At 64.9% G+C, this 24,826-nt stretch overlaps 1 protein-coding gene across 4 annotated transcripts in view; it reads right to left on the bottom strand.

Annotated features, from left to right (window-relative positions):
- Positions 1-781: 781 nt before the first annotated feature.
- KIF26A (kinesin family member 26A) overlaps positions 782-24,826 on the bottom strand; it is a 45,409-nt gene continuing 21,364 nt past the window's right edge. For 2 of the 4 annotated variants that reach the window (XM_058567845.1, XM_058567846.1), the window contains exons 4-16: positions 21,659-21,849; positions 14,446-14,635; positions 8,990-9,202; positions 8,282-8,375; positions 7,706-7,968; positions 7,402-7,585; positions 7,062-7,224; positions 6,565-6,727; positions 3,004-5,872; positions 1,908-2,113; positions 1,796-1,816; positions 1,264-1,411; positions 782-996 (exon numbers count right to left, since the gene is read on the bottom strand). In XM_058567845.1, coding sequence (XP_058423828.1) covers positions 815-996; positions 1,264-1,411; positions 1,796-1,816; positions 1,908-2,113; positions 3,004-5,872; positions 6,565-6,727; positions 7,062-7,224; positions 7,402-7,585; positions 7,706-7,968; positions 8,282-8,375; positions 8,990-9,202; positions 14,446-14,635; positions 21,659-21,849 — 4,887 coding nt within the window. In that variant the 3' untranslated portion in view covers positions 782-814. Of the gene's footprint in view, positions 1,412-1,795; positions 1,817-1,907; positions 2,114-3,003; positions 5,873-6,564; positions 6,728-7,061; positions 7,225-7,401; positions 7,586-7,705; positions 7,969-8,281; positions 8,376-8,989; positions 9,203-14,445; positions 14,636-21,658; positions 21,850-24,826 lie in introns of all 4 variants that reach the window. The other 2 variants (XM_058567842.1, XM_058567844.1) reach the window with 1 other exon arrangement.

Genomic DNA, 24,826 nt, shown 5'->3' with positions numbered 1-24,826 from the left:
ATTTGTCTTCAAATTCCCACTGCAAATACCGCATGTATAGGCAAATGATATAAAAATAAGAGCCTAACAGAACCTTACAAAACCCCTACCCCCCATGTCCTGTGTGTGTTGGTTTTTGTTTTTTGCATGTGGTTTTGGTAAGAATTCCTGCCGTGGAAGAAGGAGCCGTGTGCCTGCGGCTCAGCCCTTGGGCGCTGCCCTCCCGGTGGCCTCAGGACAAAGCGGGTCCGCGGGAAGGGAGGGTCAGCCACCTCGCCCGAGAGACCCCGCTGGCGCGACCTGTGGAGAACTGCGCGCAGACTGGGGTCTGGAGACCACTAAGGCGGGCCCTGCCGAGAGGAAACAGCGGTAAAGGAAAAGTAATCCTGAATCCTAACGTAGAATCCAGCCAGGCTGGCTGCTACATGACACTGCTTGGCTGTAAAGAAGGCGAGATCAGATCCAACATGGCTGGCTCCAGCCGGCACCCGGTCGGCCACAGCCACCGCCAGGTTGCGGCCCCGAGCACACCGTCTGCTGGTGTCTTGAGTCCTTAGCACCAAACGCAAAAAGGACAGAAGTCCAATCCGGTTAAAGGCACTTGTGTTGCTGTCTGGGTGGCAACTGTCTCCCCATCTCATGCACACTCACTTCCTCTGTCCAAGCCACTGGGCCCGCCCCTCTCCTCTCTCACGCTCCATCGCCTCTGAGACGCCGGGTCCCGCACCGGACCCTCTGCATCCTCGTCCCTCCAACCCCCACCACATCCTCGCTCCATCCACGTCGCATCCTCACACTCCTGCACGTCCCCCCCCCCCCGTCCCAGTGCCCAGTCTCAGACGTCCACCTCCTGCGGCCCCGGGGTGGCAGCAGGAGTGGTGACACTGATGTCGAAGCAGGTGACCATCATGACGTGGGCCTTGCACAGGTTCACGCACTGCTCCAGGGCGGCCGTGGCACGCTCCAGGGCCACCAGGTACTCAGCAGACTCCGGTTCCAGCTCTGGGTCCACCTCGACTGGGGAGGGACAGCAGACCCGGGTCAGGCCCGGGGTCCCCACAGGGCTGAGGAAATGCTTCTCTCCCCTCCCGGCTTCCAGGTCCCTGTCTGGGCCAAGAAAGGAAGGGTCCCTGCCCCATGTTAAGGAGAACAGCTGAGTTCTAGGAAGGAAGCGGCTGGCCTGGGGGCACACAGAGAGTAGGCAGAAAGGTCTGGGGTCCTGCAAGCCTGTGCGTCCCTGGGGTGGGGGTCTCACTACTCCAGTCAGCAGGGGTGGGGACTCACACTGCTCCAGCCAGCGGCCGGGCTGCACCATCAGCCGGCCCTGGGTCTCGGCCAGCTCCTCGCAGAGGTGCCCGTGCTTGGCCTGCACCTCTCGAAGCCGCTGCTGCCTGCGCTCAGCCAGCAGCTTTGCACTGACGCACACCAGGCCCTGGGCAGCAGGGGACGGACAGAGGGTGGGCTCAGGCACGGAGGACAACCCGCTCCCCAGGGGCTCCCAGCACCCCAGCAGTGGTCAGGAGCCTCCCTCCACTCTCCAGACCTGTGAGGTGCACAGTGGGGCCTCAAAGGCAGGCAGGGGTAGGACCTAGGCCCACAGGGCGGGGCTCTCACCAGGTGCTCCCACAGCCGCCTGCTGGTGCCCGTCTGAAACCTGTGCCCAGGATGGGTGAGCACGACGGCAGGAAGCCCCCACCTGGTGCAACTCCAGGGGACCATGGCGGTGGTCCCAGGACCCCTCCAGCCACCCACTCTCTGCACAAGGGTGACATCGGGGGCCACCACGGGCTCAGGGCTAGGCAGGGATGGTCCCTACCTTCTCCACATCCTGAAAGGGCTGTGGACAAAAGGAGAAGGTGAGGTCAACAGGCTGCCCGGCTGCACCCCCAGGGGCCACCCACCATTCCAGGGCCTCCCGCCACCCTGACCTCAGCTGGGTCCTCCCTTGTGGGCGGGCGGTGCCGCTGCAGGCGCTCCACGTCGTCAATCTCGTACACCTTGATCTCAAAGGGCTCCTTCAGCGAGCCGGCCAGGGGCAGGGGTAGGTCCACCCACTGCCCGGGGAGGCTGGGCTTGCGGCCCAGGGCGGCGGTGTCGGGCAGCGGGGCCGGGATCAGCCGTCTCCGCTGCAGACCTGGAACAGTGAGCCGGGCGCTGGGTGAGCGGAAGCCAGAGACCAGCCCCAGGCCCAGCCCCTGGCCAGGGTCCTGACAGGGAGAGAGCATGGGGCCCGATCCAGAAATCCTCAGCCTAGCGCCCAGCCTGGGGTCCCAGCCACCCCTGCCTCTGTCCCCAGCCACTACCAGCCACCTCTCTCCTGGACAGCCACCCAGCAGCAGCCTCACGGTCAGCCCTGCCCTGGAGACAGCCCTCCGACACCCCAATTTGCCATGCCACGTCCTAACTCCCAGCACTCCCTTCCTCCCACCACCCCCTCGACTGCCTCCTGAGCCAGACGTGCAGGCCCTCACTGGCCCCACGTAGGCCTCCTGCTTTTCCACCTCAGCTTGGCCCCCAGAGTGCGCCTCCCCCTCCCACATATCAGCCAGTGGCCGAATCCCCCAACCACACACCACGTGAGGAACTGGCCCACCCCACCTGGATCCCCAGAGACAGAGGGTCCAGAGGATGGGGGCAGTAGCAGCCCTGGTGGGGGGCTTCCAGGCAGCTGGGCACTAGCCCAGAAGAGCACCAGGCTTGGAGCCCCCAACCCAAATCCTCTCCCGGCTCCCCACACCCCATCAGGGGGACCCATGAGGGCCCATCATTGACAGCCTGCTCTGACAGGGACGGGGACCAGCCTCTGGGGCACTGTGTGGATCAGAGAAGAGCACACAGTGGCTATGCTTATAAACTGTAGAGGGTTATACACATCTATACGCTGAAAAGTCCCAGGCACCTTTGTAAATCTGGCAAGGGTCATATGTATCTGGGGTCAATGAAGGTCGTGCCCAGCTGTCAAGCGCCTCACAGACTTATAAACTGTAGAGGGCTGTGCCCAAGGAAGGCTGGTGCCACACCCACCTGTGGCCCTCTTCTTGGGGGACTTGAGGCTGCGGGAGCGGGCCCCTGGAGAGGCAGCGCCGCTGTCACTCATGGAGTCGGGGGCGGAGGAGGCACTGCCGGTGGCCTCACTGTCACGCATCATGCTCTCATAGCCGCTGCTGCCACCGCTGTGGTAGAAGAGGGCAGTGCGGCCCATGGCGGGCGGAAGCTCCCCGCTCAGCACGCTGCTGTTGTCGCTGCCGTGCCCGCTGCTGTAGCGCTGGGGCCGCCGAGGCGCTGTCACCTTGCTGTAGGGGGAGGGCAGCGCCGGGCCCGCGGGGGGCCGATCCTCGCCCACGTTCACGCCACTGTCATTGCCGCTGTCTGAGTCGGCCGAGCCCCACGAGGGGCCACCCCTGCCGGATGCTCCACCAGCCGCCAGCTCGTTGACACGGCTGTGGGCGGCCCGGAAGGCCTGTTTGGTGCCCATGATGGTGCCCCGGCTGGCCTTGGCCCCGACACCAGGCACTGCACGTGGGGCCACCCTGGGACCTGTCACAGTGCCACCGGGGGTCCTGCCCGCCGCAGAGGCCAGTGGCTTCACCGAAGCACCCAGAGCCCTCGACCCACCAGCCACTGGGTTTCGGCCCTTGCCCCCACCGGCTGGGGGCTTGGGGACCCCTATGCCCTTGGCCAAGCTGCCCCTACAGGCAGGAGCGGGTCCGGGCGTGGGGCTGGTGGGCGGAACACCCAACCTGGGCACAGCCCGGGCTGGCCTCCCAGGGGCTTCCCTTCCCTTGCCGCTGCCGTGCGCCAGGCCCTCACATCGCTCCAGAGACCCGTGGGTGGCAGGACGGTATGTTGCCTCTGCCTTGCTGGACCGGGCCTTTAGGCTAGACGTGGCCCTGGGGACCGAGTGGTCAGCTCGGCTGCTGGGTCTGGCGTCCTCCTCCCCTCGGAGGAGGGCAGCAGCCCCAGCCCGAGAAAGGCCCACGGCCTGGGGAGGGGCCAGCACCGGGCTGTTCTTGTGCTCCAGGCTGGACTTGCGCACAGGTGGGGCCGGGGGGGCCACCCCACCAGGCCTCGGGAAGAGGCTCCCCTTGGGACCCACACTCTTCTTGCTGCTGGGGGCAGCCTTCGGACTGCCCAAGCAGGCCACAGCCTCGGCCAGGGAGTCCCCACAGGATGTAGTGGGCGTGGTCACACCCAGGGTGGTAGCCCCCCTCCGCAGCAGCGGTGGGATCTGAGCCACAGCCTCGGGCCTGTGGGCCACCCTGGCTGCCACCTCACAGCCGTCCACCACCCTCCGGGCACAAGCCAGCATCGGGGCCTGACCAGGGGCTCTGCTGGCAGAGGCCACCTGGAATGGGCCACATTCATCTGCTCGGAGCAGCCAGGGGTCCTCGAATAGGCCTCCGGGGCCAGGTGGGCTCGGAGCCAGGTGAGCGCAGCCCGCACGACTGGCCGTTGAGGTAGTCCTCAGTTTCCGGGGAAGGCTGGAGTGGATTGTTTGTGCTGGGGCTGCCCCCCGTGGAGACACAACCTGGGGCTCCCTGCCAGGTCGAGCGGTGGCTGCTGCAGCCGGGTCCCCAGGATGAGGACTCCGGGGTGGGGCAGGACTGTCCGGTCTGTTGTTCTCTGAGAACCGAGAGCTGCCATCCTCTAGGGAGCTATCCAGTCTCGGGGGGCCCAGAGGCCCTACTGGAGAGTCAGGGCTGAAAGGGTCCGGGCTGGCCCGCGAGGGAGGCTGTGGCGTGGGGCCGCGGCTGTCGGCCGTGCAGACGCTGACTTCACTGAGCCAGGAGCTGATGGAGGAGCCGTGACTGCCGCCAGCCCAGGCCGCCCCCTCCAGCGGTGCGCCGGGGGCCTGCGAGGTGTACGCGTCGAACTCATCATTGATGCTGCTGATGATGCTGACTGGCCTCGAACCCGAGGCCAGGGCCTGCAGGGAGCAGTCACTGCCAAAGCTGGCCAGGCTGGCAGGGCGCCCGGGGCCGGCAAGCCCACCCAGGGACAGCTCCTCCACCACTGTGAACACCAGCTCGTCCTCGCCGTTGAGCTCCACGGGCTGCTGCAAGGTCACTGTGGTGGTCAGCAGGCCCCGCTCCAGACAGCGGCCACGTGCAGAGGGGCGGGGGCAGCCCGCCTGCCCGCTCATGCCCACAGGGGGCGTCCGTACCACACCGTCGGCCCCCCCTCCCCCAGGCTCCTCGGGGGCTCTGCCAGCTTCTTGCTGCAGAGGCGGCGGAGGGGCCGGACTGGGCAGTGGCCTCCTGCCTCCACCCGCTGTGGCCTTGTCCAGCACAGGCAGCTCAGGCCTGGTGCTGCCCTCCTCCTTCTGGTCGCTGCCTGCCTTCGAGGGCTCCAGGGCACTCCGGTGGGTGTCTGGGCCAGGGCTGTCTCGAGGCGTGCTGGTGGCCATCAGGGAGCCCACAGCCTTCCTGGGGGCCGTGGCCTCAGGCGGCGAGGGTTTCCTGCCCCCGCGGGCTGGGCTGGCCTGGGTTCCTCCGGCGCCGCCCGGGGCTCCCGAGGGGCCCTCGCTGCCGTCAATGCACTCCAGCCGCTCCTGCAGCTCCGCGAAGGTGCTGCAGCGGAAGTGGTCGGCATCACGGGGGCCCTCAGAGGGCCGGCGGCGGCTCAGCGCGGGGATGATGGGCACGAAGTCCGGCGGCCCCTCGCTGTCGGTGAGCTCACGGTCTGAGAGCGCTGCCCCACCAGGCCCCACGTAGATGACCGTGTCGCAGGACTGCTCGCTGCTGGACGAGTAGTCGGGGTCGCCGGGCGAGCTGGGGTCCAGGTGGTCAGGGTCCGGGGCCACGGCTCGGGGGTGGAAGGGACGCAGGTGCGGGGGGCGGCGGGCGTGGCCTTCCTCGCAGGAGCTGTCCCCACCCGAGGAGCTGGACGCATACTAGGGGCAGAGCAGGTCCAGGTGAGCAGCCGGCCCCCCACGGAGCCCCTCTTTCCCCCAAACCCCACAGCCGCACATGCCGTACTCCAGGGAAGGAGATGACAGCAGCGCCACCAACCACGTCCCACCAGGCACCGGAACAGCACTGAGGGTCTTAGATACTGAACATAACTGAGTTTCTCAGGACTTGCAAGGAAACAGCATTAAGCTGACCCACAGGGAGGTGAGAACGCGCCACAGCCACACAGCCCGTAACTGCAAACCCAGGACTCAGACCCAGGTCCATCTGATCCCAGGGCGCCCTTCATTCCACCCTCCGGCCCCACCGAGGCCTCCCAGGGAGTGAGTGCCCTGCTGCTTGGCGCCAGGGGGACCAGGGCCAGCAGGGTCACAGGCTGTGGGGATCCTGCCAGGCTGTCCTGAGCGCAGGCCCAGCCCTGGGCCGAGCAGACAAAGGCCTGGCAACCACAAGGCCTCCTCGCAAGCAGTTCCAGTTCTGCTCAGGGCATCCGGGCGACCTGGGGCGCAGCTCCCTGCCTCCTCCGGGCAGGGCCTTGTGGGCACCGCCCCGTGACCCCAGGGCACACAGGGAGTCCGAGCAGGGCTGGGTGTCTGGCTCCCCCACCATGCCGGGCAGGGGCCCAAGACCCTGGGCCCTAGGGGTGGGAGGGGCAGGTAGGAGATGAACCAACCTTGACCTTCTTCCTGCGCAGGCGGTGGACACGGGCTGCCAGCTGCAGGGTGCTGAGCGTCTCGGCGTGGTGGGCAGGCGCATCTGAGACGTGGGTGATCATGGTGGCGTGGCAGCTGGTGGTGGCCAGGGACTCCCGCAGCAGCATGGTGAGCCTGTGCTCCCTGGGGGCCGACGGCGAGCTCAGAGGCGGGGGCCCAGGAGGGATGTCAGGGCGGGGGGCTGGGCATGGAGGGCTGCAGGGCTGGAGGGAGGGAGTCCTCTGCAGGACCAGGGCCATGCCTGGAGCGCCACGGTCAGGTCTGGCATCCACCTCTGTCCCCGCACCCTGGGCACCAGGACCCCCTCAGCCCTCGGGCAGTGAGGCCCGTCAGGTGGTAGAGAAACAAAGAACCGAAGAGCTCAGGAGCCACAGACACACGGGGCGTGCCTGACACACATTCGGCAGGCTCCCCAGGGGCCACACGGCCAGTGCCTGCCGTGGAGCCCACCACTCACCTGTAGGGCACGTGCTTGGCTCCACTGACCAAGGCCAAGATGACACTACCCAAGGCCGACAGGGACAGACACAGGGGGCCTCCGGGGGCCTCCCCACCTCTGCCAGGCACCCCCTCACAGCTGCCCAGGTCAATGAGGTGCAGGCGGCTGCGGCCTCCGGACACTGAAACCAGAGGGCAGGCAGGTGAGGGTGCGGCCGCAGGGCACTCAGACCCTGCCCACGGCCTCCCCCCAGGGGACTCCCCCGGGGCACAGCCCTGCTGAGAAGGTGGGCAGGCCTGACCCCCAGCCAGCATGCAAAGCCCCTGAGCCAGGCGCTGGGCACGAGGCCGACACCTACTGCCTCCCCGGCCGCACTTCTCCATGCGGTACTGGTAGACATGCAGCGTGAAGAGCACATGCGAGCTGCGCCGGGCGTCCTCGCTGCAGCCGGCCCGGCTGGTGCTGCGGACGGCCAGGGCCGCGTCCAGGTAGAAGGCCGCCTTCTCAGCCGTGGGCGCCCGCAGCTCGCTCTGGTTCTGGAGCTGGGGACGGGCAGGGGACAGCGCCTCAGTGGCTCAGGGCTGAGCTGCAGCCCCCCGCCCACATTCCCAAGGCCACCCTCGCAGCCCCCCAAGACCGCCAGCCCCTGCTCCCAAGCGTACCTGCGCCCCACAGACAGGGTCCTCCCGCAGGTACACGCCCGGAGACGGGGCATCCTGGAGGCTGCCGGAGGCCACCTCAGCCAGCAGGTCCCGCAGGCTCTCGTCCCGGCCGCACACCTCCACAGCCGAGACGCGGACCGAGAAGCGGGTGCCCGTCTTCTCCTTGCGCTCGTCGATGAGCCTGAAGAGCCAGGAGATGGCACAGGGCACGATGCCCAGGCTCTGGGGAGAGCTGTCCTTCCCGATCATGGTGTATGACTTGCCTGGGGGCACGCAGGCAGTCAGCGCCCACCCCTCACTCACGGTGACAAGAGCCTAGCCAGCCCCAGCAGCCGCCTGCCTGGCCCTGCCCGGGGTCCTCAGGGCCAACCTTGGGCCACTGAGATCCCAGGGGCCTCCTCCGATCTGCTCTAACGCCCGCTGCATCCCAGGCCTGCAGGATTTTGGCTTCCTCTCCACGAGCCCCCCACCCCATGTGCCCACCCACCGCCCATACGGGATATGCCATATCCCCCTTCACCACCCAGAAACGCAGCCCAGCGACTGCAGAGAGGGAACGATGAGGAGGTTGCTTACCAAGGTTTGTGTGGCCGAAGGAAAAAATGCAGCCATCAGCCCCACTGACCACTGACTGGAGCACATCGGCCACTGTCCCCGAGCAGACCTCAGCCTGGGGGAGGGGCACAGAGAGTCAGGCAGGCTCAGCCAGGCCCAGCCACCCGCGGTGTCTGTCTGTCCCCATCACACGCAGGTGGCCAGCTCAGAGGGAGGCCAGGCTGACACACACAGGACCGAGGACACAGCGATCTCCACGTGCACACAGATGGACACACACCACACACGCAGCATGAGCTGGCCAGACACACGGCTGACTGAGAGGCACACGCAGCACACACGTGCACACACAGAAGTCCCACTGCCACGGCGGACACACCCTGGACACAGACCACACCACGAGCATGGTGTCGGCACACACAGGAGGCATAGAGGAGCATCTCGGTGCTCATACACATCCAGTGCTCAGAGAGCTCCCACGGAGGTGGGCTCCAAAAAACCAGGCGCTTCCCGGGAAACAGGGCCAGAGAACCAGGCCAGGAGCTGGGTGGAGATACCAGAGGGCCGCAGAGACCGCCGAGGAAGCGAGATGCAGCAGGCCTGCCCTGCGCTGCTCGGACGCTCCCGCACCTTCTCCCTCATCACTCGGCACAGAAGCAAGCACAGGCCCGACCCATGGTCCTGAGTAGGCAGCCGCCCCAGGGCCCCCAGGCCACCCGCCGCCCTCACCTGCTCCGAGTCCTGGGGGAAGACAGCATCGAAGGCAAACATCTTGGGAACCGCAGCAGTGGTGGCGCGTCGGGGGCCCGCGCTGCCCGGGGGCCCGGCAGCCGGGTCGTAGAGGGTGACTTGCTTCTTCCGTGGGTCCGCCTTCAGGAAGGACGTGGCCTCGGCCGAGCGCTGAGCCCCCTGCGCCGGCCAGATCCGCAGCATGACCTTCACCTGGGGAGCGGGCAGGAGCGGGCATCTGAGCAGCTGCCAGCCGCCCAGCCGCCCAGCCGGCCGCTAATCACAGGGCGGGAGGAGCCTCGCGCGAGTTGGGACAGCGGGCCAGGCCCTGGCATGGGTCCACACCGCAGGAATGCGCACGCCGCGCCCCAGCTCCAGGCCGGAGCGGATCCCATATGAGGTCAGTAAGGCAGGGAGAGCAAGGCCCAGAGGAGAGGCTGGCAGGGTGCAGAGCAAGTCAGCACAGGACGGGGGGCAGGGCCCGGGGGAGCACAGGGAGGGGTGGACAGGATGGCGGACAGGACAAGGGAAGGACAGGACAGAGGACACAGGACAGGACAGAGGACACAGGACAGAGGACAGGACAGAAGACAGAGGACAGAGGACAGAGGGAAAGACAGAAGACAGGACAGAGGACAGGACAGAGGACAGAACAGAAGACAGAGGACAGGACAGAGGACAGAACAGAGGACAGAGGAGAGGACAGAGGACAGAGAACAGAGGACAGGACAGAGGACAGGACAGTGGAGGACAGGACAGGGGACAGGACAGAAGACAGAGGACAGGATAGAAGGCAGAACAGAGGGCAGGACAGAGGGCAGGACAGGGGACAGGACAAGGGACAGGACAGAGGGCAGGACAGAGGGCAGGACAGAGGACAGGACAGGGAGCAGGACAGGGGGCAGGACAGGGGGCAGGACGAGGACAGGACAGAGGGCAGGACAGAGGGCAAGACAGGGGACAGGACAGAGGGCAGGACAGGGGGCAGGACAGGGGACAGGACAGAGGGCAGGATAGAGGGCAGGACAGGGGACAGGACAAGGGTCAGGACAGAGGGCAGGACACGGGGCAGGACAGGGGACAGGACGGGGACAGGACAGGGGACAGGACAGAGGGCAGGACAGAGGGCAGGACAGAGGACAGGACAGGACACAGGACAGGACACGACAGGACAGAGGACAGGACAGACGACAGGACAGAGGACAGGACAGGGGAGGTCAGGAGGGGGAGGCAGGCCTGGACGCCCCAGTGGGCAGAGACACAAGCCCGGGGGCTGTACCCCAGTGCACCCCACCAGCCCTGGACCTGGGGTCCCTCCACACCCCCTTGCTGACTCCAATACAGAGCCGGGCACCAAGGGGGCCGAGCCCAAAGGCACAGAGGCTTTGAGAGAGGAATCACCCCACACACGCACACCCACAGCTCTGCCCGCTTCCCCGAGTGGAGCGGCCATCACAGTGACCCCCAGACACCCGCCACCCTGAGGAGGGAGGAAACATGCTCAGAGAGGTCGACTGTCTCGCTCATGTCACACAGCCTGAGAGCAGTTCTCCTGAAATCCCAAACCCCAGATCTGGAGAAAGGGAATGAGAGGGGCACACAGAGCGGGGCAGCGAGACCCAGCCCACCCTGGAAAGGGAGGAGCCGCAGCCCCGCCGCCCCAACAGGGTCCCTCCTCAGAGCCCCAGGCCCGCAGGCTCCTCTGTGGGTGCGTTCCCCACACCTGATGGGGAGGGAAAGAGCTGCCTCAGAGCCCAGCCCTCCCTGTGGCCCCCCAGCTCCTGACTCCGCCGGCCGGGCTCAGTAAACTGTAAAGTGCAGCTCCAAGGACTGGGCTCCAAGGGCAATGGTAGAGGGACACTCAGGTCCCACAGCGCGGTCCACTCCCAGCCAAGAGAGGAGGAAAGAGTCCCCCATGCCCCAGCCCCCCAGAGGGCTCTGTGCAGCCTCCGCTCCTCCAGGGAGCCCCTTCCTCCCACTCCCAGCCTGGAAGGGAGACAGGAGTCTGTGGACAGGGAACAAATGGCGCAAAAGGGGGACCCGCCTGAGGCCAGTGATGCCCTGGGGGAGAAACTGGGGGGTCGGGTGCGTCCGACCCCAGAGCCACTGGAAGCCAAACTCTCAAAACCCCGTGTCCTGGCAGGAATCCGGGTCAGCAGAAGGCCAGAGGGAATCCTATTAGAGTGAGAGGCGGGAGGAAGAGGAAATGGTAATCCCACCAGGAAGAGACCTAATTCTGAAACCCAGGGCCTGGCCATGGAGAGATTGAGGCGGGATGGGGGGCAGAGGACGGGGACCAGGGGTCGGGGGGACAGAGCAAGCAGGATGAGGATGCTCTGAGCTCAGGGGCCGGCAGGCGACCAGGCAGCCTCTGCTCCTGTGTGTCCCCAAAGCACAAAAACAGGTGCCAAACCATGGCCCCAGGCGCATGCAGCTCCAGAAGACCCGGCTTCCCCGGGCTGGACCACCAGCCCCGACACCCTCGATGGAACAGAAGGCTCAGTGGGGAGGGGGGCCGGGAACCAAGACACAAGAGCCCCAAGCAAGCTGCACTGCAGATACCCCAAAACCTGCACCGAGAACGAACAGCCCGGAGCACATCTTGTGTATGGCCGTGGGGTGCTATGGGGCGGGCTCTGACCCAGGTGAGCCCCCTAAATTAGGGCCCCTCCTGGGAGAAGGCACCGGACTCCAGTTTCTGCTGGAAGACACCACCATCCACTCTCGGATGAAATCTCCGATTGCTCCACTACAGTGTAAATCAAATCACCAGACTCATCTCAGAGCCAATATTTTTCACGGATTTAATTGTAAGTGACAGATACATAACGCAGGCAAAATTGGTTTACCGTGGGGTAGTTCGCACGAGGCGCCATCTACTCCCCTTGGGCTCGTGGCAAATTGACATGCAAAATCGCTCCCGAGGAAGGAGTGTGGCGTTCTCAGGGGAGCTGCCTCGTAAAGAAACACTTTTCTATTGCACTCCTCCGAACTGGGGCTCCATCAGGCGAGAATCGATTCTCTTATTCCCCGATGACATGAACAAAACTATTTCATTTCCAAACGCCACTGCCAAGCAGACGAAAATGTGCACTTTCCAGTAATTTTTGGCAATTTTTTTTCAGCGTGAACTCTCAGCCACATCAGGAGCCAAATGGGTTCTGCAGATTGGAGAGGACTCCTGGGCGGGGGAGAGGCCCCCCGAGGAGCCTGCCATGGGGCTCTCGCAGGAAACACCACCGCTGCTGCTGATGGGCTGCGATATTAGTCCCCACCAGGGACCCACAGGCTGGCGGGGAGGGGACAGAGTGGGGCCACCACAGGGACATCGGCCGTCCAGCCTGCCCCACACACCCCGTCCTGGCTAAACACACAGGCCATTGTCTGTGAGAACCTAGTCATTACCGCAGGGAACCACAGGGTCTTCTCAGAAGACAAGCACGTCAAGTCGCTCCCCCTAAATGTTCAGATATTACAAAGCCCTGCTGAATAGCTGTAGGTAGGGAAAAAACACGTTTTGCATAAAAAAGGGCCTCCACGCCTAAGAGCGAGGGGGGAGGGGCACCGCTTAGCACCCACCGCGAAGGGGATGTCTTTTTTAATACCACGAGATGATGAATTCTCTTAAGTAGCACATTAATGTCAGGAACAGAGCATAATCTAACTTCTTTTCTGTGACAATATTAAATGCTTTTCAGGAGGCATTTCTGACTATGCGACATTCGTGCAAATAACATCCAGGGAGCAGGGAGGGGGCCCTGGGGGTGGGCAGTGAGAGGACTGGTGGCCATAGGCCCCTGGGTGACGGGGATGGAGGAGGCAGTCAGCCACAGGGAGAAGGGAGGAGGCCCCACCCCGGAACCCCTCGGGAGCCTGGCCCCAGGAGAAGGTGTGGAGGCCAGCTGGTGCCCTAAGAAACACAGTAGAAAACAGGGGTCCGCGCTGCAACACTCCTCAACCCTCCAGCGCCCCCCTGAGAGGTGGACACTATTCCCACCCCACACCCCTGTCTGCAGATGGAGAAGCCCAGATGGTACAGACAGGCCAGTGGCCACGTCAAGGGGTCAGAGTCAGGCCGAGTCTGCTCTGTCCGGTGTGCAGTGTCTGCCCACTGGCCCTGGCACTTCTGTGTCCACAGCCGGGCGGGCTGAGGTTCCCCACTCTAGCAACTCCCAGGCGACACCGATGCTGTGCAGCTTGTCAGGGGCCACAAGGGTCTCCGTCTCAGGGAGGGAGAGCTCAGGAGGCCCCTCGTGGGGGTGACGGAGAGCACCTGTTGCCATGACTCAAAGGTAAAGCCGGTGCTCACCGTGCCGCAGAGGGGGAGGCCCCAGACAGAGGGACTGACCTTCAGGGCGTGTGGGGGTAGGGCTGGGGTGGGGGTCTGTGGAGCGGCTGGGGGTGACGTGCAGGAGACCCTCTGCAAGTGAATCCAACCCCTCTGCATTCTGCAAATGCAGAAGCCCCCTGAGGTGTTTCCAGGGCTGGGCAGAGGGGAGAAGGCAGGCTGAGCTCAGGGGAGCATGGAGCCCGTCCCACCACAGGGTTGAGCCTCTGGGCACTGGAGAGGCTGGGACTGTGCCTGGGTGGTCGGCAGGCCAGGACCACCCCTACCCCACCATCACAGGCGGGCACCTGGGAGGGGCCAGTGGACAGCAGAGTGGACAAAGGTCAGGGAAAAGCACTCGGGTGCACAGTCAGGGTCGGAGTCCAATCCTCACCCCCTCACTGTGCTTTGGTCTCCCCACCCTCAGTGGGCACAGAGCCCACCTCACGAGAGGGGCTCCTGAACCCAAGTGCTCACACAGTTCCCACACATGCAGGGCTCCGATGCAGGTCACAAGTAACCCAGACGGGCCAGGACGGAAACCTGGCCTCGGTGAAAGGCCACGGGAGCCAAGGGGAGCCAGGAGCCAGCCAGCATGTTCTGTGACCAGGCAAGGCCCTTCAGCCTCTGGGCCTTGGTTTCCCCATCTGAACCAAGGCGGGGGCCTAAATCAACCACCACACGTTCCCCGTTTCCCCGTGGCGGGCTGTGGCTGGGATCTGCCTGGACTATGGAGAGCTGAGGGGTCCCCACCCTTGCCCCCCAGCCCCACCTGAGGGCAGCACCCCAACAGAGACGAGGCAAGGGGGGTCCTGGGGTCAGACACAGCCCCCAGTCCCCGGAAACCCTGGCTGTCCCGCCCAGCAATGAGACCAGCATGTGCCCCTGGGACCCCACCCATTTCCTGTAGCCCCATCACAGTCTTCCAGGCTCCCTGCCACCACCTTGAGCCAGCAAGGAGGGCCTGGGCCTCAGTCTCCCCATCTGTACCCTGCTGACCACCCTTGTCCACCCTGGGAGAAGGAAGCCAGATCTCTCCATCTCCTGCACCCCCTCCCCGCACCTGCTCAGACACCCTGGCCTCCTCCCAGCCCCTCCAGGGTTGCCCCCACATCAGGGCTGGGCCTACCTTTCCGACACTGCTGGGGTTTTCCTTGGCCTTGGAGGCGGCCCTGAGCAGGCAGGGGGGCACGGGGGGTGGCCACAGCTGCAGGACCCCGCTGAAGTCCGTGGGATAGGTAGAGGCACCTCGGGGGGTGGGGGCTGGTGGCGGGTGGGGCTTCTTGCGCTTGGAGGCCAGGCTGAGCTTCTGGGCGGCCCTGGGGAGGGGAGGAGAGGTGGGCGGGGGGGCGCTCAGAGCTGTCCCTGTCACCCGTCCAGCCCTAAATGCTGCACAGCCCACACTTCATTTCTCCCCCAGCCAAGTAGGGGCCCCTGGGGCCGAGGCCACCATGTCCAGTCCCTGGCGGCTAAGCCCAGCGCAGGGACCTGGTGCAGCCCGGCCAGGTGACAGACAGACAGACATGGGCCCCTGTGCCCCTCTCTGAATCCTGCACCCAGCGCATCCTCTTCCCACCAACCTCCACCTGCCCTGCGTCAACCTAGCAGCTGCTGTGGGACCAGATGGCACGTGCTAGGGTTAACCACTCACAGGCTGAGTGACCCAGGCACGCTGACTTTGTCTCTGTGCCTCAGTTTCCCATCTCTAACACGGGACGATGTGACCACCAGAGGCCCTCATGTGTGGCCCTGATGAGCACATGCATTCAAGGCCCCCAGCACATGCCAGCACACAGGAGACGCTCAATAAACGCTGAAGTCGTCCAATACCCTCCCCACACACCTGGGCGCCCTCGCTAAGGCCCTGGAACCTACTGGAGATGCCATCCCGGCTGCCTCGGCCTCGGCTCCTGGCGGCCACTCAGCCCAGTGAGGCACCTCCAGCGAAGCCCTGGGTATCCCTCCCCACCTCACCCCTCCTCAGCCTGGCACTGGAGCCCTGATGATGTGGCCCTGCCACCCTGCAGCATCCCCAGGACCTGCAGACCCACAGTCCGGCCCAGACCACCTGGGGTCTAACCCACCCGCGAGGGGATTCTGGAGCATGTTTGAGAACCACTGTTCTGGACTCCTAGGGGACCCTCGACACACATGTTTACACACACACACACACACACACACACACACACACACACACACACTGTGGGCCCAGCACACTCCTGGGCCTTGGCTCCCATGACCCTGGTGCCAGGCCTACCCGCAGGGGCCGTCGCAGCCCTCCAGCACGTCTGCCTGCTGCACTGAGTCCGAGTCGGCTCGGCATGCACCCCCCAGAGCCCCTACCCCAGACTGTGGGCCACCAGGGCTGCCCTGCACCCACCCCACGCCGCCAGCAGGTGACACCTGGTGACACAGATATGAAAAGACACACCCCCAGTGCCCAGATGGCCTGGGCCTCAGTCACCCCCTTCACACGGTGGAGTCCCTGGTGAAAGGTGCCGGAGGCCATGCCGCCAGCTCGGGGCAGGGCTGGAAGGACCTGCCCACCAGGCTGGATCTCTCCCGCATCCTACAGCGCCCGCCCTCCTCCCTAAGCCCCCGGCCTCTCCATCTGTTTGTCCTCCTCAAAAGGATCCCAACAGAAGGGACGGCACTGCCGGGCAGCGCAGCCCCTCAGCCTGCCTCCCGCGTGGCGAGACCGACCACGGCGTTTTGCTAACTCCTCTCATCTTTAATAGGAGTTGCCCTTTAAGAGACCCCAGGGACAGCTTCCCTCCTAGTGAGGTGTCATCGAGAAAAATAAAAGTAATCTACGATGCGTGGCAGATCCTTAATAGAGCTGTGGTGGCGGCGGCGGCGGCGCCGGTGCGCGCCTGGGCGGGGCGGGGCAGGGTGGGGTAAGGGTCCGTGAGCGGAACCCACGAGCCGCCCGGAAGGAGGACAGACCACGGGGCGCGGGGAGCCCGCAGCCGGGGCCTCGGGTTCTCTGGCCACAAGCAGACCGCGGGCAGCAGTGGCGTCCACATCCCAGGCAGGGCCTTGCGTCTAAGACCCTCCAACCTCACAGGGCATCATGAGCGTTAACCCGATTCCCACCTGAGCCCACGTGTTTGTAAACCTGGAAATGTCCCTGCAGAAGAGCCCCCGGTTCCGCTCTGCTGAGGACCATGCAGCCAATCAGGGCAGGCCGGAGGCTGCCAGCACGGCCTGAGCGCAGGGTGAGGAGGCCAGAGGGGAGAGGGGTGGGGCCCAACCCAAACTGCAGTGTGACGGTCTCGGGCTAGCAGAGGGACCAGGCAGACCTGGGCAGAGACCGGGGGAGTCCAGGGCCATTTCATCAGAGCCTCCCCTCACAGCTCCTCCTGCCCCGCTCACCACCCACCCTGGACTTCCAACCGCAACCACGGCGTGGGAAGGAGCTGCAGCCCCACCCCACGTGCCTGGCACTGCCCCCAGGGCTGGGACGACCCGGGAGGGTGGAGCTCCACGGGTGCAGGTGGGAAGCCCCTCGGCCCACCCGGGCGGGGCGGGGCAGGCTGGAAAAGGCCAAGCAGGGCCCGGGGTCCTGAGTGGTGCCTGTAACGGTCAGGAGGCCCCGTGGACTCCTTTCCCATCTGTAAATGGGTGCACTGGGGCTGTTCCCAGGACTTCAGGAAAGGGCAGCACACAGGGGCCCCCGCACTAGAGGATGTCAGCGGGGCCCTCAAGTTGATGGGAGGGGTCAGCAGATGGCCATGGCCCAGCCATGCCCCCACACACACAGCCGGCTCCCTGCCCCTCCCTAGGTCAGGCGGGATCAACCGGGGACCCCGAGGCTGTGGGGGCAAGGTACCCTGAACCCACACCCCCAAGCTTCAAGGGGATATAGAGGCCGGGGAGGGCCCATGGCCAACGGGTGGGGCACTGGGGGCCCCAATGCAACATCGGCTGGAACCTCCCATCTGCAGAGGCCACGACCACAGGACAGTGCTTCACCCCATGGGTCACACACGCAAGGCCACAGACAGCTCTGCATCCTCCGTGACCCTCTCAGGAGCCAGGGGCATACAGCACTGACGTCAGCCCTGCCCCAGGTCACCCTCAGGACCCCAGCAGTGGAGCATGGGCAGGTGTCCTCCCCACTGAACACACCCAGGTCCTGCCTGGACAGAGGCTGGGCCCGGCACCCTCGGAGGTCCTGCCTGCCCCAGGAACCTGGAATATTATTGGCCCCGTGGTCTGACCTAACTCGGGGTGCCCCCTCCTCCCTCCTGGCCTGCCCAGCCCTCCAGGCCCCAGCTCTCCGGGCCTCACCTCACCACGGTGACTCAAATGCACATCCCTGTGCACTCACAAGGCCCCAGGACGGGCACTCTCTCTTTTGACGAAACCCGGGCCCGTGAAACTGGGACAAATCTGCAGCCACTTGGCTACTGCACCTCGGCTCACACAGCCCAGGGCGGGATGGCCTTGGGGGGCCAGGCCTGCCCTCCAGGGCCCCAGTCTTCTAGGGGCACAGACCTGGTTTCTGAGCAGTGGGGGTAGAGATAGCAGGGGCGGGGGGAGTGACGCCAGACCTCGTAGAGGCTAAGGGAAAACACGGGCACCACGCTTAGGACTACAAACGCCCACTGTGTGGTTTGGGGGGGGCTCGAGGAGGGACTTGCAGGGTGAGGCATGCTGGGAGGTGAGACCCGAAGGGAGGTGTGGGCAAGTCGGAGGGCCTGGCTCTGAAGGGAAGACGTGGAAAAGCAGGAACTTCACCTGCACACACAGCCCTCCTCACCCTCAGAGGACACCTCCTCCAGGAAGCCCACCCTGATGCCCCCAAGCTGGGCTTCCCCAGACCCTGTGCCTCCTGCTACTAGAGGAACCACTCCCTGCCCTGAGACCCGGTTTACACAGCAATGCCCCACCAGGCAGGGGCTCGGGAAGGCAGGTGTTTGCCCAGCCTGGGTCTGAAACACAGGAGAAGCTCAGGACATGGCCGTGAGTGAGTGAGTGGGCTCCTCAAACATCCCTCGGAGCCACCACCCTCTCACCATAACCCCAGAGGCCTTTCCCGGTTTGCTGGCCCTGGTCATCGATTCATGTAAACGGAAAAGGATGGCGAGGCCCTTGATTACCCCAAGGAGACACACAGGCCTGTTCCGAAGCGTGTGGGGGTCAGTTACGGCCAACCCAGGGCTTCCTAGCTGGGCTGTGACGAGGCTGGTGGACCCGGCCGTGCCCCATGCCCCCACCCCACATCTACCCTGGGAGCTGCCCTCCACAGGCCCTGAGAGCCCCCCGGATCTGCCTACCGGGGGCCCAGGGGTGCAGTACCGCTAAGGGGGCCTTAGACCCCTGAAGCCAGGGACGAAGGTCCCAGGGGCCCTGACCCCTGACCCCTGCCATGGTCAGCATTTTCCACGTCACCTGGGAACTTCATGCAGATACTGCGGGCTCCCTCGGCCCCCCTGCAGGTGAGGGACACCTCTCTGCAGAGCCCCCTGCTCTGGGGCCCAGCTAGAGCACCGCGCGCCTCTGGGCAGTACCCAGCTGGTTCTGGACCTCTGCTGGGGGCCAGGCCTGACTTTCAGAGGGTGGGCATCCATGCAGACACCGGGGTAGGGGCTCCACTGAGGCTGCAATGGGGTGGGAGGTACCTACGAGTGCAGTGGGGTGCCCTGGCCCCAAAGGAACCCCCCATCTCCCCCTACCCTGCGCCTGCCAAGGAGACTCCCAGCATCTTCTCAAGGCATCTAGATTCAGAGTCCAGGAGGGGACCCCCAGAAAGGCCCAGAAGAGCAGGCAGGAGAGAGCGCTAATGGAGGCATCTCAGAGGAGGGAGACTGCAGAGGAGGGAGAGGGAGGGCTCCGCAAGGGGGAGTCAAGGTCACCAGCGCCTCCAGAGAAAATGGAATTACAGGCACCCGGCCCACAGAGCCGGCCTTTCAGAACTCGGTGGGGGTCGGCACGCTGAACTCTCAGTTACGGCCCACTCAGGCCCAGCTGAGGGGTGCAGGGCGCCAGGCCTCACCCCTGTGCTCCATGCCCCATAAGTGTTAACAAGACCCTGGGCACCCAGGCACCAAAGAAGCACTCCCACCTCAGCTCCCCTGCACGGAGGCGAGGAGCTCAGAGGTCGTCTCGAGGACCCAGGAAGGCCCTGGAGAGTGCCCGCCGCAGGGAGCGCTCAGAGACCAACGGAGAACCCAAACTCCTAACGCCCCACCCCAGTCTGCCTCCACTTGGGAAACGCCAGACTCCTACTCAACCCTCAAAGCCCAACTCCGTGGCCCACAGCACCATGGACAGCACTCTGCTCTGCCCCTTCACAGATTCTAAGCTGCCATTAAAGGCTGCCTCCAGGAACCCCCTCTCCGACTAGCTGGAAACTTCCAAGGGGCAGGGATGGGCTGGGGTCAGCTCTGCCCCTCCAGGTCCCCAGCAAGGGGTGGAGGTGGGAGCACAGAACATACACTCAGCACGTGCCTGAAGCCCCAGGGGGTGGGGTTCAGCAGCTCCACGTCTCTTGGGGACTCTGGACAAGCCCCTTCCCTCTCTGAGCCACAGCCCCCCACTCACAAAACAAAGGGGTGGATGTACGGCTGCAGGGCACCCCAGCTCTCCCCAAGGGTTAAGGGCACGCAGCCCCAAAGAGCAGACGGCTCCGGCCCCAGTCAGGCACAAGCTCGGGGCAGTGTTCCCACCCACCCCAACCTGGCCCACAAGCCTTCAGGAAGCCGCTGCGACTCGGGGTGTCCAACAGGCTGGAAGTAATGGCAGCCGGCAGCGCGCACCCCCTAGCCGGGCGGCCCCACGCTCGTTTCTATGGTAACTTCCCAAGGTCAGCAGCAGCCCTGCGCTGCTGGAGACAAAAGGCGGCCGGCGCGCACTCTGCCGGCCACGGGGTCGCTAATGAGCCGGTGTGGCCCCCAGACCTCGAGCCCCTGAAGCTGTTCTAACTATTCCCCAGGTCCCAGGCCTGGAATCCGCCTGCAAGTTCGGCCCGATGGAGGCGGCGCTGCCAAAAGCCTGGGGGCAGACTACGGGGCGGGACAGGCCCAGCTGCCCGGGTGTGCCCCTCTCTCCCCCATAGGGGCTCCTGAGGGTCCCAGCCGGGCTTTCTGCACCTAACCGTGGCGGCGGGCCGTGCTGCGCTGCGACAGGTGCAGTGTTCACCAGCCCAGCGCCCTGACAACGTCCCCACGGCCATCGCATGCCCCGTCACTCCCCAATCAGGCCATGCAGCCTGTCCCCCCCCTGCCTCTCTGGTACGGCGCCCTGCTCCTACCTGCCCGGCCGTGCACGATTCACGGACAAGCGTTTCAGCACCCGCCAGGCTGCTAACGGGACGGGGACCCTGGCAGGGCCTGCCTTTACCGCTCGTGACTGCCATTATGTCCCACAATCCAGTCCTCGCACCACCCCGGCCTGTCTGCAGAGCCCAGGGCCTGCCTGGAGGGGCTGCTCCCCACCGGCCAGGGCGGGAAGAGACCCCTGCACCCACACACCACTCCCCCCTCCGCAGCTTTGCCACTCAGTCCCTTGCCTGATCGGCCTCGTCCTCACCAGGACCTGGTGCCTGTGGGGACACGGCTGGGCATCCCGGGGACCAGCAAGCCCAGGGCTCCAGTCACCCCCGCACTCCAGAGCTCGGGCCTGGGACAGGGACCCACTCGGCTCCTGGCTGACAGCGGAGCTGGACCAAACAACGTGAGCACAGCTATCGCTACAGAATGTGCCGGCAGCCCCCAGGGAGGGGGAGGGCGACAGGGGTCGGGGTGCAGCCTGCCCTCCAGGACCCCCTCCTAGTGCACCCCACCCTCCTCCATCGCCCAGGGGCACCCCCTCGGCCCCGTTCTGCTCAGGAGCTGCCCTGAGGCCTGCATCAGCTCTGTGGCCCCAGCGCGTTGGCCCAGGGCAGGCCCCGGGACAGCAACGGCTGAGCGTCCTCACACTGGACAAGCCCATCCTCGGCGCTCCACAGACATCAGCCCGCTGCACCTCACGCAACTCTGAGAAGAGGGCCACCTGACAGGTGAGGAAACTGAGGCACGGAGAGGTTATGTGACTTGTCCAAGGCTGCACAGCTCAGAAAGGGCAGAGACTAGGTTCAAACCCTGTCCTTGGCTGATCCCACCCCTGGAGCAAGAGGCCTCCACCAGCCACGCCGTGGACGTGGTGGGAGGCCAGCCAGCCCATCAGCTGTGAGCTGCCCAGCAGCAGCGCCCCCCACAGCTCCTCTTCAGCTCGACTCAGCGGCAGCGAGGCCACGGCTCTCCCAGGGACGGCCCGCAGGCCATGTAGGCCAGGAGCCGGGGTCCTAGGCACCCCCCACTGTACCCGTCCACACCGAGAAGCCCAGGAGGACGCACCTGACGAAGAAGGAGGCCGCAGCCGATGGGCCCGTGGAGCCCCCCGCCGGGCTGCCTGGGGCTGGGGTGACCAGGGCCGCCGTGCAGGCCCCACCACGGCCCCACGTCTTCGGTACACCATCAGGGCCCACGCTGTGGGGGCCATCTCGGACCGTGTCTGCCACTGCGACCGCGGCCACCGCCGCTTCAGCCTGGAGGGAAGGAAGGAGCCGCGTGAGGAACAGACGCCCGCCACCTCAGGCATCAGGGAGCGGAGGGGGGCAGGCCCGTGCACCCCGAGCCCCAGCACGTGGGGCCCGTGCTCACAGGACCCTGCACGCTTGTGTGCACGGTCTGCCCAGCAAGGCCCCGTGGAGGAGAGGTGGACACGGGGGGCCGCCAGGCGACCTGACCTTCCAGCCCCTCCCCCATCGAGTACCAGAAATGCAGTGACTACAGTGGTGAAGGCAGATGGACAGGGACCCCCGTGCCCCGCACCACCAGGCCGTCATCCACTGGGAGCACCCAGAGGCACAATTAGAGAAGACCCCACAATAAATATTTGTCACAAACACTAAGTGTCCCGTGCATGATAATGTATGATGTCCCCATCATCTGAAATACTACTCTGGCATTTCCAACTAATTAGCTAAAATAAATTCCAGAAAGGGAGACAGCCTCATTATGAAGCACAAATGTAATTAAATGCTCCCCAGGACAGCACCAGGAAACCCGAGATCCAGCCACCGTACATGACGTTCATGTGCACGTGTTGGGCCCCGGACCCCCAGCCAGACCCGGCCATGGAGTGGGTGACGTGGCCCCTGGTGGGGGAGGGAGGCAGCCTGCCTCAGCCTAGCCACCCCCAGTCCTCGCCCCTTCCCCAAGGGCCCCCTGTCCCCAGGCTGCATGGCTCCCCAGCACCGCAGCCTGGTCCCTGCGGCCCCTGGCTCCACTGGGCCCAAGAACTGTCCACAGCCACTGCCCGAGGCATCCTCTGTGCCTGGCCTGGCAGGCGACTGGGGTCCTCGTGCTGAGAGGACATGGGCCTGTCTGGTGACCTCACAGGTAAGAAGCCCAGGCGGCAGCCACACTCTGGAGGGCCCAGTGTCCTTGGAGTCTCCCAAGTGACACGGCCAGAGGCCAGCGTGGCACTTCAGCAGACTAAAGGACCGTGGGCCCCAGGAGGAATGTTCTGGAAGGACATCCTGCCACCTCAGGACAGCATCCCTCCTCACCACAGCAGAGGGTCTTGCCCTGCCCAGCCCATGGTCAGCCCCAAATCCTTCTTGGGAGACAGTAAAACAAAGTCTGCAAAGGAAGTTCAGAGAGAGCCCCAAACCTCAGGCTGGATGAAAGCCAAGTGGCCCCACTCAGCCCCTGGGGCACCAGAAATTCCCCCAGGGCTGTGAGAAGGACAGGTCAGTAGCAGAAAAGAGTGAACCTGGAACAGCCCAAGCCCTCACTGGGCATTGTGCCAGCATACCATGCCCCGCCACCTGCCTATAGGGCAGGAACTCCTATGCATCCTTCAGAATCCAGCCCAGCCAGCCCTCTCTTTCTCCAGGTCACTCCCTGCAGCCATCCCAGGTGCCCTGCCGCAGCCTCCCGCAGCCCTCAGACCCCTCTTCAGCCTCTCCCAGTCTGTCTAGTGCTTCTAAGCCACAGAGTAACAGGGTGATGCTCAACCATTCAGCACCGTATCCTCCCATTCTACCAGCTTTCATGAGCACCCAGTGCATGCTGGGAGGCCCCTAGAAGGTGCCTACCACACCCACCTGGCCTCCTCCACACCCCTGTGTCTGGCACCTCGCCCGGCACACAAGAGGTGTTCCACATTATCTGTCCTCCAGAAGCACACGGCCTGGCGGGACACAGACGCGAGACAGACAAAACCCACGGCCAGGAGATGGGCCCTATGCCCGAGGAAAATGCCCACGGGAGCAGAGGGGGCACCAGCTCACGGGGAACCTTCCGGAAGGAGGGTCAGCCAGGCCTAGACCTGGGCAATGAGAACAAGAAGCTGCTCCTTTTCCAGGTGGCTGCGGAAGCTCAAGGCAAATGTGTGAAGGACGCAGGGCAGCCCAGAGCTCCTGGACGACCTGGATATCCGTCCCCGGGGTTACGGTATGTGACTGTCCCTCCCCTAGAACATAAATCCTTTCTTATCACTTAACCTACACGCTCCCTATGAAAGATCTAAACTCCTGTGTCGAAGCAGAGTGGTGCAGGAAGGAATGAACTGGAAAGTTACGTCGCATCAATGTCGACCACCAGGGCCCGAACTCCTCAGAACAGAGTTGGGTTTAGCTGAGCACCACTGGGTGCCACAGCCAGCAGCCCAGGGCCAGGCGCTCCTGGGGGGCCAGGGCAGGGGGTGCAGCACCCGCAGCCCCCCTGGCCCCCACACGAGCTCCAACCAGCCCCGTGACAGCTCTGCCACAGGGCCCACGCCCAGCAGCCCAGGCCAGGCCCAATCACCCTGTTCAGTGAGGCATCCTGGACAGCAGGGGACAGAGGATAGGGGGTTCACGGGGGAGGCAGAACTGCTGCACCACAGCCCTCCACGCCTCTCCACCTACCCCCACAGGGCCCGAGCCACCCCACCATCTCATGCCAGCATCTCCGCCTCCAGCAGGAATGTTCTGGCACCACCCGGAGACACTGCAGGCCGCCCAGCATGCCTGCTGCCGGCCGCGCCCCCACACTGACCTGTCTCGGGGGTCCCGCACGCACCTTGGCTCCACCATCCCACGAGCTGCCGAGACCGTCGGGATGGCCACTGCCGATGCCTGCCAGAAGCAGAACCCGGGCATGCCAAAAGAAGCCAGAGGGGACGGGAGGGGAGGGCAGTGGGAGGGAAGACCACAACACGGGGACAGAAGAAAGGGGGGCAAGGGGCGGGTGGGCAGCCAAACAGAAAACGTGATGCAGGCGCCAGAACAGCAACGAAAGAAAAGCGTGAAGAGAGGAGAGCGTGAGGAGGGTCACAGCATCCCGCGAGGCCTCCAGAACCGAAACTGCAGAGCCTGCTTAGGCAGAAGCCTCCTCAGGTCAGCCAGCATGGGGTCTGTCTTCAGAAGGTGCCGGCTGCGGGCGCCGGGATGCCACGGAACACAGGAAACGCCAAGTTAACCCATTTCTTAGGAACCTTCCAGGCCTGAACTCTCTATCTGTACGATTCTGGCA

This window comes from Diceros bicornis, chromosome 24, assembly GCF_020826845.1.
Source record: "Diceros bicornis minor isolate mBicDic1 chromosome 24, mDicBic1.mat.cur, whole genome shotgun sequence".
NCBI lineage: Eukaryota > Metazoa > Chordata > Mammalia > Perissodactyla > Rhinocerotidae > Diceros > Diceros bicornis.
Note: the sequence above shows the minus strand (reverse complement) of the source record. Positions and strands in the feature narration are given on the sequence as shown.